At 35.1% G+C, this 12,144-nt stretch overlaps 1 protein-coding gene across 9 annotated transcripts in view; it reads right to left on the bottom strand.

Moving 5' to 3' along the window:
* HCFC2 (host cell factor C2) overlaps positions 1-12,144 on the bottom strand; it is a 93,238-nt gene that overhangs the window by 55,039 nt on the left and 26,055 nt on the right. For all 9 annotated transcript variants that reach the window (XR_012121546.1, XR_012121545.1, XM_073213734.1 and 6 more), the window contains exons 7-9: positions 11,878-12,066; positions 7,225-7,392; positions 6,624-6,676 (exon numbers count right to left, since the gene is read on the bottom strand). Coding sequence is in view for 7 of the 9 variants with exons in the window: in XM_073213734.1 (XP_073069835.1) it covers positions 6,624-6,676; positions 7,225-7,392; positions 11,878-12,066 (410 nt within the window). In the remaining 2 variants the exon portion in view is untranslated. The remainder of the gene's footprint in view (positions 1-6,623; positions 6,677-7,224; positions 7,393-11,877; positions 12,067-12,144) is intronic.

Raw genomic sequence — 12,144 nt, 5'->3', positions numbered from 1 at the left:
TTATAGAGGTACCAGAAGAGAGAGGAAAAGGGATAAAAAAAAGTGTCTTTGAAGAGGTAACTGCTGAAAACTTCCCCAGTCTGGGGAAGGAGACAGTCTCTCAGGCCATGGAGGTGCAAAGATCCCCCAGCACAAGGGACCCAAGGAAGACAACAGCAAGACATATAATAATTAAAATGGCAAAGATCAAGGACAAGGACAGAGTTTTAAAGGCAGCTAGAGAGAGGAAAAAGGTCACCTACAAAGGAAAACCCATCAGGCTATCATCAGACTTCTCAACAGAAACCTTACAGGCCAGAAGGGAGTGGCATGATATATTTAATGCAATGAACCTGAAGGGCCTCGAACCAAGAATACTCTACCCAGTAAGATTATCATTTAAATTTGAAGGACAGATTAAATAATTTCCAGATAAGCAAAAGATGAGAGAATTTACCTCCTAAAAACATCTCTACAGTGTATTTTGGAGGGACTGCTAAAGATGGAAGTATTCCTAAGGCTAAAGAGCTGTCACCAGAGGAAATAAAACCACAGTAAAGAAAGTAGACCAATTAATGACTAAGTAGACACAAAATTAAATCAACTACCCCCAAAGCCAGTCAAGGGATAGACAAAGAGTACAGAATATGATACCTAATATATAAGGAATGGAAGAGGAAGAAAAAGGAGGGAAAAAAAAGATTTTTAGAGTTTAGATTTTGTTTGTAATAGCTTGCTAAGTGAGTTAAATTAGACTGTTAGGTAGTGAGGAAGTTACCCTTAAACCTTTGGTAACTAAGAATCTAAACCCTGCAATGGCAATAAGTATATATCTATCAATAATCACCCAAAATGTAAATGGTCTAAATGTACCAATCAAAGTCATAAAGTCACTGAATGGATAAAAAAACAAGACCCGTTTATATGCTGCCTACAAGAGACTCACTTCAAACCCAAAGACATACAGACACTAAAAGCAAAGGGATAGAAAAAAGATATTTCATGCACCTCACAGGGAGAAAAAAGCAGGAGTTGCAGTACTTGTATCAGACAAAATAGAATTCAAAACAAAGAAAGTCACGAGACAAAGAAGGACATTACATAATACTAAATGGGTCAGTCTGACGAGAGGATATAACCATTATAAGTATGTATGCACCCAACACAGGAGCACCTGCATATGTGAAACAAATACTAACAGAATTGAAGGGTGAAATAGAATGCAATGCATTCACTTTAGGAGACTTCAACACACCACTCTCTCCAAAGGAAAGATCAACCAGACAGAAAAGAAGTAAGGAGATAGAGGAACTGAACAACACATTAGAAAAGATGGACCCAACAGACTTCTACAGAACATAGCAGGATATACATTTTTCTCAAGTGTGCATGGATCATTTTCCAGAATAAATCATTTATTAGGCCAGAAAAAGAGCCTCACTAAATTGAAATTTTACCAGCTTCACTAAGATTGAAATTATACTAGCTTCTCAGACCACAAAGGTATGAAACCAGAAATAAATTATGCAAAGAAAACAAAAAAGTCCACCAACACATGGAGGCTTAATAATATGCTCCTAAATAATCAATGGATCAATGACCAAATAAACACAGAGATCAAGCAATATATGGAGACAAATGACAACAATAATTCAACACTGCAAAATCTGTGGGATGCAGCGAAGGTGGTGCTAAGAGGGAGGTATATTGCAATACAGGCCTACCTCAGGAAAGAAGAACAATCCCATAGGAACAGTCTAAACTTACAATTAACAAAACTAGAAAACGAAGAACAAATGAGGCCCAAAGTCAGTAGAAGGAGGGACATAATAAAGATTAGAGCATAAATAAATAAAATCGAGAAGAATAAATAGAATCAATGAAAGCAGGAGCTGGTGCTTCAATTATTTTTAAACAAAATAGATAGACCCCTAGCCAGATTTATCAAGAATAAAAGAGTCTACACATATAAACAGAATCAGAAATGAGAAAGGAAAAATCACTATGGACACCAAATAAATAGAAAGAATTATTAGAGAATACTATGAAAAATTATATGCTAACAAATTGGACAACATAGAAGAAATGAACAACTTTCTAGAAAAATACAACCTTCCAAGGCTGACCCAGGAAGAAACAGAAAATCTGAATAGACCAATTACCAGCAAGGAAATTGAATTGGTAATCAAAAAACTACCTAAGAACAAAACCCCTGGACTGCTGAATTTTATCAAACATTTAGTGAAGACCTAATACCCAAAATCCTTAAAGATTTCCAAAAAGTAGAAGAGGAGAGAATACTTCAAAATTCATTCTATGAGGCCAGCATCACTCTAACACCAAACCAGGCAAAGACACCACAAAAAAAGAAAATTACAGAGCAATATACCTGATGAAAATAGATGCAAAAATTCTCAACAAAATATTAGCAAACAAAATTCAAAAATATGTCAAAAAGATCATCCATCATGATTAAGTAGGATTTATTCCAGGGATGCAAGGATGGTACAATATTAGAATATCCATCAACATCATCCACCACATCAACAAAAAGAGGGACAAAAACCTTGTGATCATCTCCACAGATGCTGAAAAAGCATTCAACAAAATTCAACATTCATTCATGGTAAAAACTCATAACAAAATGGGTATAGAAGGCAAGTACCTCAGCATAATAAAGGCCATATATGACAAACCCATAGCCAACATCATACTTAACAGCGAGAAGCTGAAAGCTTTTCCTTTAAGATTGGGAACAAGACAAGGATGCCCACTCTCCCCACTTTTATTCAACACAGTTCTGGAGGTCCTAGCCATGGCAATCAGACAGCACAAAGAAATAAAAGGCATCCAGACTGGTAAAGAAGTTAAACTGTCACTTTTTTGCAAATAACATGCTATTGTACACAAAGAAAACCAAAGAATCTACTCCAAAAAAACTGGATCTAATATATGAATTTAGCAAAGTTGCAGGATACAAAATTAATATGGCAGAAATCTGCTGCATTCCTATACACTAATGATGAGCTAGCAGAAAGAGAAATCAGGAAAAACAATTTCATTCACAATTGCATCAAAAAGAATAAAATACCTAGGAATAAACCTAACCAAGGCAGTGAAAGACCTAATCCCTGAAAAGTATAAGACACTCATATGAGAAATTAAAGAAGATACTAATAAATGGAAATACATTCCGTGCTCATGGATAGAAAAAATTAATATTGTCAAAATGGCCATCCTGCCTAAAGCAGTCTACAGATTCACTGCAATCCCTATCAAAACACCAGCAGCATTCTTCAATGAACTAGAGCAAATAATTCTAAAATTCATATGGAACCACAAAAGACCCTGAATAGCCAAAGCAGTCCTGAGAAGGATGAATAAAGCTGAGGGGATTATGCTCCCCAACTTCAAGCTCTACTACAAAGCCACAGTAATCAAAACAATTTGGTACTGGCACAAGAACAGACCCATAGACCAATGTAAGACTAGAGAGCCCAGATATAAACCCAAGCATAATGGTCAATTAATATATGATAAAGGGGCCTTGGACATACCATGGGGAAATGACAGCCTCTTCAATAGCTGGTGTTGGCAAAACTGTACAGCTACATGCAAGATAATGAAACTGGATTATTGTCTATCACCATACACAGAAGTAAACTCAAAATGGGTCAAAGACCTGAATGTAAGTCATGAAACCATAAAACTCTTAGAAGACAACACAGGTAAAAATCTACTGAATATAAACATGAGAAACTTTTTCCTGAACGCATCTCCTTCAGCAAGGGAAACAGAAGCAAAAATGAACAAATGGGACTACATCAAGCTAAAAAGGTTCTGTACAGCAAAAGACACCATCAGCAGAACAAAAAGGCATCCTACAGTATGGGGGAATATATTTGTAAATGACAGATCCGACAAGGGGTGAACATCCAAAATATATAAAGAACTCAAATGCCTCAACCACCAAAAAGCAAATAAGCAGATTAATAAATGGGCAGAGGATATGAACAGACAATTCTCCAAAGAAGAAATTCAGATGGCCAATAGGCACATTATCAGGGAAATGCAAATTAAAAACACACGAGATACCACCTCATACCAGTTAGGATGGCCAGCATTGAAAAGACTAAGAATAACAAATGCTGGCAAGGATGCGGAGAAAGGGGAACCCTCCTACACTGCTGGTGGGAATGCAAACTAGTTCAACTATTGTAGAAAGCAGTATGGAGGTTCCTCAAAAACTAAAAATAGAAATACCATTTGACCCAGGAATTCCACTCCTAGGAGGTACCCAAAGAATACAAGTTCTCAGATTGAAAAAGACATATGTACTCCTATGTTTATCACAGCACTACTTACAATAGCCAAGAAATGGAAACAACCTAAGTGTCCATCAGTAGATGAACGGATAAAGATGTGGTACATATACACAATAGAATGTTATTCAGCCATAAGAAAGAAACAAATCCTACCATTTGCAACAACATGGATGGAGCTAAAGGGTATTATGCTCAGTGAAATAAGCCAGGCAGAGAAAGACAAGTACCAAACGATTTCCCTCATTTGCGGAGTATAAAAATGAAGAATAACTGAAGGAACAAAACAGCAGCAGACTGACAAACTCCAAGAAGTGACTGGCAGTTACCAAAGGGGAGGGTGAGGGAAGGCAGATGGGGAGGGAGGGAGAAGGGGATTGACAGGTATTATGATTAGTACACATGTTGTTGGTAGGGATCATGGGGAAGACAGTGTAGCACAGAGAAGACAAGTAGTGACTATGTGGTATCTTACTACACTGATGGACAGTTAGTGCGATGGGGTATGGGGGGGACTCAATAGTATGGGTGAATGTAGTAACCACATTGTTTTTCATGTGAAACCTTCATAAGAGCGTATATCAGTAATACTTAAATAAAAAACATTGTATAAAAAAAGATTAGGTCATATAAATTGTAAGGAATCCAAGTGTCATCAGACTTCATAGTAGCAACACTGAATGCTAAAAGACAGCAGGAAAATATCTTTAAATTTCTGAGGAAAAACTTTCCAGTATAGAGTTCTATAACCCCACTGAACTATCAATCAAATATGAACAGATAAAAGGAATTTTCACATGTGAGAGATCTCAAAAGAATTACTTTTCATAAACACTTTCTCAGGAAACTACTAAAGGGTGTGTTACAACAAAACAAAGAGAAAGAAATGAGATCAAGAAACATGGCCTCTGACACAGGAAAGAGATAAAAGAAATTCTTAATATGAAGCAATTGGAAGTCCAAGAGGACAGCTGTTAACAGGCCTAGAGAAGAACCAGTACAGACTAGAACATCAAGACAGATGGCACATGAGGGTTCTAAAAGGAAAAGAAAAAAGAAACCTTTTATGTTTGAATATTTTGAGAAATGTTTTATAATTTTTTTGGAAAAATTTGAGTATGAATTAATGATAGGCAAGAAGAAAACAAAGCAAATGGAAAAGGGAGGCAGTAAACAATGCCAGGAAAAACAAAAACTTTCATGAAAAAGTACACTGTATGGCTCAGCTATGAATATATCAGTATCATGGTGTATATATGAAATTTAAAGGATGTGCAAAGGGGCAGAGGAGGAAATGGCAATGTTAAAAAATCTTCCACTACTGAAGACAATTTATCTAAAACTAGAAAGTCAAGAAGTACAAATGCAGATACAGAAGAGAGCTATAACAGTTGAAAGCAGTTTCTAGGGAAGTAGAATCAAGAACAGGGAGGGACAGAATAGAGAAATATTGCTCCTCATTATAAACCTTGTAGTACTACGTTTGTAAAATAGACACTTACGTATATAACACATCATTAACACATAATGTGTGTGTGCTATGTCTATTAGCATAGGCTACTCAGAAATAACTCTATCTCTTTACTTGTTATATACTCTTTCTAACAAATAAGCCTTTTCTGTTTATTACTGGTCCTCAGCCATGTTCAGAACATGTGAGCCTAACTTACATTACTTCCTTTGAAGAATGTACTGTGAATATAGATAGCAGTTTGCCAGATAAAGTGTAAATCCTAGTAAGCTTATTCATTAATCTCTACGAATACCTACTGTGAAGCACTTCATTAAATAAGGAAAAAACCTCACAAACATATAGGTACTCAACTTAGCAACTCATACTCTTTGGTAAAAAAATATATTTCATAAAGAGTAAAGAAATATATTTCATATCCATTGTTGAAGTTCATCATTAAAATTTTTAAATTTTTAAATTTATGTATATATGATATTTAGAAATAAAATATATATATATGTCAAGATACTGTAAGCATAAGTTATAATAATGGATTAGCCTCTGAGCTATGTGTGATGAGGCTGGACTTCCATCTCTTGGTTAGGGTTCTTGATTCAGGCTACTGTCACAATAATCTATAGAGCATTCCATAAACACAGAGCTACCAGGAATCATCCTAAATATTCTGCTTTAGGATATCTGGGGAAAGGCTTGGGGACCTGTGTTTATTTGTTTTTTAGTCTGAGGTAACTCTGGTGTGCACCTAGGGTTGAAAACCCCTTTCCTAGGACAATATGCTAAAACCATTGATTAAAATTGGATCTATAACCATAAACATTCATTTACCAACATAACTCATTTTAACTTACATTGTTAGGAATGATGCTATTACAGCCTTGTCTGTGCGGGTCCATCCTGACTCCTGTAGGAATAAGAAAGCTCAGACTGATATGCTCTAAATTAGCTTCAGTAAAATATATTACAATCAAATATTTTTTAAAGTTACATATTAAAGATCAAAAAAGTAGTGTATCAATCAGAGGTTGTTTTTTTTTCTCCTAAATAGTTTGCTTAATAGTTGACTGAAATCCTTTCTGGAAGAATACATAAAATTAACTTTGTTTTTACTTTCTAAGTGCCTGTTAGTTGTAAATACTTTTGAGAAGAAGTTGAAATATTTAGGAAAGCTAATTAAAACCATCTTCTGAAATCAAGCAGCATGCCAAACTAAGAAAGGACATCAAAATGAACTGCAGAAAAAATACTCTACTCTACACGTCTATGTGTTCTACTATATAGTATTGGTATGAGAGTCAAGTTTCAGAGTTGAAATGCAACACATTTGATTTACCAGGCCGGAAATATCCTGTAAATATTGAAAATTTCTTAAGCCAGGTCTAATAACAGGCTTTTCTGTGCTATTTTCTATTACAAGCATCTGAGCATACATATATTAAGAATATATGTTACCTTGCATATTTACTGCTGCTGAAGAATCTGATGATGTAGCTTGGTATGGCAAGTCCGTATTCAACTGCAAAAGATAGCCCTCAACTGTAGGCACTTCATCCCATTTGACATGAAAGGAGTTGGTAGTGGCTTTGATCAGTTGTACTTGTGATGGTGCCGAAGGTTTCTCTAAAGAACAATATTAATATCATACATTTAAGTTTCAAGTGTTATCAACAGTTTGCCTATATAGTTTGTGTGCATAGAGCTCTGAAAACATCAACAGTGAATATTTCACCTATTTACCAAGAGGGAGAAAATTTACTCAGATTAAACACAGCTGTAGTAGGTCAAATGAAAATAGTTCAGGGTTCTGATTCTATTTATTTGCTTAATTTCTTATACAAATAAATCTACAAACAAAACAACCCAGTCCCAAGCTATCTGAATCAACAGATTAAGAAAAAATGTTTAATTTTCCTAGAAGTGGATGGAAAACCAAGTATTGTATAGCTATAGTTACATTGTTTTACCCTCTTTTAAGATTTAGTACATTCCATCTTTGGACAGTTACATAAGAAAATTTATTCTAGAGAGTTGAAATATATGTTATAACTTAATTCTTATATAAAAAGTCTAATATCTATCTCTTCCTGTCTTTTAGAGTAGGGTTCAGCAAAGTATGGCTCATGGGCCAGATTTAGTCAGTGCCTGTTTTCATAAATAAAGTTTTATTGAAACATAGCTATGCTAATTTATGTATTGTCTATGAACGCTTTCATACTATAATAGTAGAGTTCAGTAGTTAAAATAGACGAAATGGCCGACAACACCTAAAATATTTACTGTCTAGGCCTTTACAGAAAAAATCTGATGATCCTATTTCAGAGGATAATCAAGCCTAATTCCTTCAATTATTCCAAGTAAATTCCTCTGTGATCCTACACACAATCTAGTTTATTTATGTTTCTCAAAGGCAACCCACACCTGAACAAAAGCAGACAGTGAGATAAGTCTAGGAGGTACAGCACCCACATAACAGAAGTTACATTAAGAGAGAACAGAGAAAACAAAAGGGTGGAAATCAACAAAACAATCAAGAAAATTGCCAGAACTGAAAAACGTAAGTTTCCAGACCAAAAGGGCACACTGAGGATTCAACACAATGGATTAAAAACAGACGCACAAGGCACATCATCATGAAATTTAAGAGCAGCATAAACAAAGAAAAAGTCCTAAAAGTTAACAGGTGTGAGGGTGAAGGTCACATTTAAAAGGACCAAAAACTGGAAGTGGTTTGGGTTTCTTAACAAAAACACCAGAAGCTTGAATACAGTGTAACAATGCTTTCAAAATTCTGAAGGGTAATGACTTCTAATGTAGAATTCTATTTCTATGCAAACTGCCAAGTAGGAAGGAAGACTGAACATATTTTCAAACAAGGCAAGATCTCAAAATAAATTTATCACCTATGCACCCTTTTCCTGGGATGTGCTCCACAAAAAATAAGAAAGTAAACTAAGATAGGGAAAAATATAGGATCCAGGAAACAGGGAATCTGACATGGTAAGAGGCAAAAGATATCCCCAGCAGATGAAGGAGGGAGTACTCCAAGATGATGGCTGTGTTTGACTGTGGAGGGCAAGCATCCCAGAGTGGAACAGGAGAAATTTCTTCAAGACGATGAAATATGATAGAATATCCAATGCATCTAACCATAATGAGAAAAGATTTAAACAAATAACAGAGAGTACAGAAATGAGTTAGTGCTAAATACATATAAATCTAAAACAAAAATGACAATTATTAATCCATGACAAATAAAAAATTGCACAAGGAAGGTATGCACAATATTCTACATGGCTCACCTGTGAACAATGTCTATAGAGTCACAATGTAAACACTGAATACTCATCTAACAAAATTATGGTGTAATCATACTGAGAATGGGGTAGGGAAGGTGCACAGGGGAGAGGTGAAGAATGGTGAGAAGAAGAAATAAATCCATAGTAGAAAATGAGCATATCTGCCAAAACTGAAAAAAATTAAAGTAACAATATATTCATGTTATATATATGAAAAGAATTGTCTAACAGAGTTGAAAGCAGATACTTGTGAAGCAAGGAAAATGGGAGGCAGGTGGGTGCAAGACTGCTATTTTTCATAAAAAGCCTTATGGAATTGTATTACTTTTAAATGTTATCAAATGCACAAAGTTTAACTGAAAGTGAAAAAAGGCAAGATAGAAAGCCCTCATTCCTCTCTACCTATCCCCCAAAATGGATGTCAACTTTTCAAAAGGCAAAGCAAAATCTAAATTTTGCCATTATGATAGTGTCCAATGACTACTTTTAGACAGATATTCATGTCTAAAGCTTTTAATGGAAAACTTTATGGAAAAACTGGCCATTCAGAGTCAATGATTTTTAACCCCTTAAAAGCCAGAGACCCCTTAAAGAATCTGCTTAATGTGATATATTCAATACTGAGAAAAATTTATACACATTTTTAGATTTTAGAAAAAAGCACACATTTTTCTTCCAGTCTCAGAAACTGAAGCTTATCCTTGGATTTCAGTTAATTCCCAATCTCAAAGATAAATCAGTATGTTTGAATTTCTTTACTTTCTGCTTGCTAGTACACTCTTCTTCTATAGAAAGCATTTAGTCTCTAACTTAGTTGTTCTGTTAATTTTTCAATTATCTTAATTTTAAAATTAAGCTGTTTTTATATTATAAAGCAATGCATGCTTCTACAGAAAATACAAGAGGAAAATTATAAGAAAATGTAAAATCTCAACCTATGAGATAATATTTTGGTACACAGATTTTTGTTAATATATCTAACAAAAACCCTAGAATCTTCGCTATGTTTTACAACATGATTTGTCCACTGACCTCCAGATGTCCTTTCACACACCTTTCTACTTGATCTAATTTCAAACAGCAGGTCTAAATAAACTCTCAACTTTCTCCACAAACCTGTTTTTTCCTCAACCTTCCCATCTCAGTGAACAGAAATACTACCAAATTATTCCAGCTAGAAAGTTCATCCTCCATCCTCTCATTTGAGTCTGCCACAGCCAATTCATCAGCCAGTGCTGTCAACAAGAACTCCAAAATATATCCTGAATGTATCCATGTTTTCAATCTCCATCATCAATACTACAGTCTAAGACTTCACTGCCTATTGGGAAGCTGCCTAACTTGCCTTGCTGTGTGTGCTAGTATTTTCCATACTATTGCAATGACATTCCAAAATGCACATTCTGAAAGACTAAGAAATACCTTACCATTATACTTTAAAAACAATTTGAACTCGATCATAATGTTTGAGGCCCTACATGACCTGTCCTGTGGTCACTTCTCCAACCTACCTCCACTCCTACACTCCTCTTTTACTGCTCATATCTGTTCCCCAACATACCAAGAATTCACCTCTTTAAGGCCCTTGTATTGCTGTTCACTCTTCCTGCAGTGTTTTCTCCCCAGCTTTTTACATGGACAGTTATCTTCTCACCATCTGGATTACATCCCAAATGCCATCTCATCCTATTCTGACTACCCATTCTGAAGCAGCACCGCCCACCTCCATTCCCAGCACCTCCTATTACTATGTCGTTGTTCTATCTTACTATCTTCACAAGATGCTTACCAGAAACAGAACTTACTTTGTTAATTTATTTGATTATTGCCTGCCATCCCCCTGACCCTCACACTCTCTTTTGACTGTAAGTTCTTTGCAACAGGGATATTATCAGTCTTATTCACAGCTGTCTTCTCAGCATTAGGAACAATTCCTGGTACATAGCTGTCAATCAATAAATATTTTTTGAAAAAAGGACATGCATTCGATGTTTTAAAATTTTTTGGTGTTGTAATACTTTTTTTTAATCTTTTTATTTTGGAATAATTTTAGATTTACAGAGAAGCTTTAAAGAGTTCCCATATACCCTTTACTCACTGTCCCATAAGGCTAATACCTTTGTTAAAATTAAGAAATTAACAATGGAGTAATACTATTAGCTAAACTGCAGACTACTCAGATCTTACCCATTTTTCTATCAATGTCTTTTGTTCCAGGATCCAATTTATGGCACCATCTTGCATTTAGTTATCTTATCTCCTTAGTCTCCTCCAATTTGTGACTATTTCTCAGTATCTCCTTGTTTTTCATCATTTTGAAACTTTTGAAGAGTACTGTTCACATATTCTGTTGAATATCTGAAGTCACTTAATTTGGGTTTGTCTGATATGTCTTCATAGTTAGAGTGGGGTTATGAATTTTTCGGAAGAGTACCACAGAGGTGAAGTTTCTTCTTATCACATGATATGGGAGGCAGGGGTAAATGTTATCAACATGATTTATCACCAGTGATATTAGTCTTGATTATTTGATTAAGGTGGTGTTTGTCAGGTTTCTAGACCATAAAGCTACTATTTTTCACTTTCCATACTCTTCTGCGGGAGTCACTAAATCCAGTTTACACTCAAGGTTAGAGAAATTGAGGAACTCCCCTGGAGTAGGAAAAATCTAAATATATTATTTCCTCTATTCATTTTTAATTATGGGAAAGAAAGGCCGTGGCATTTGCAATATGTCTCAAAAGACAGACTTTATTTGAGTATTTATTTATTTAAAAGAAAAATTATATTGTTAAATACTCTTACCTACCAGTATCAAGATACCAAAGATCCTTGCAGCAGACTTGACTATTTAGTGCTTTTTTGTAGCCATCTCTTCCACTCCAAAAATACAATCGAGTGCCAATTGCAACAGCACAATGTCCAGCTCTTGGTCTTGGTCTTGAATTTTTCTTATCTTCCTGAGAATCTGATACTAGGGTAGTCCATTCTGCTGTGTCTAGAAAAATAGAAATATCTATGACTAATCTGTTGTTCTTAAACAACAAAATAATAAAAATTCTTGATTAATAAGTTT

Source organism: Manis javanica, chromosome 10 (assembly GCF_040802235.1).
Source record: "Manis javanica isolate MJ-LG chromosome 10, MJ_LKY, whole genome shotgun sequence".
In the NCBI taxonomy this organism is placed as follows: domain Eukaryota; kingdom Metazoa; phylum Chordata; class Mammalia; order Pholidota; family Manidae; genus Manis; species Manis javanica.
The sequence above is the reverse complement of the archived record's forward strand: the minus strand, read 5'-3'. Positions and strand labels throughout refer to the sequence as shown.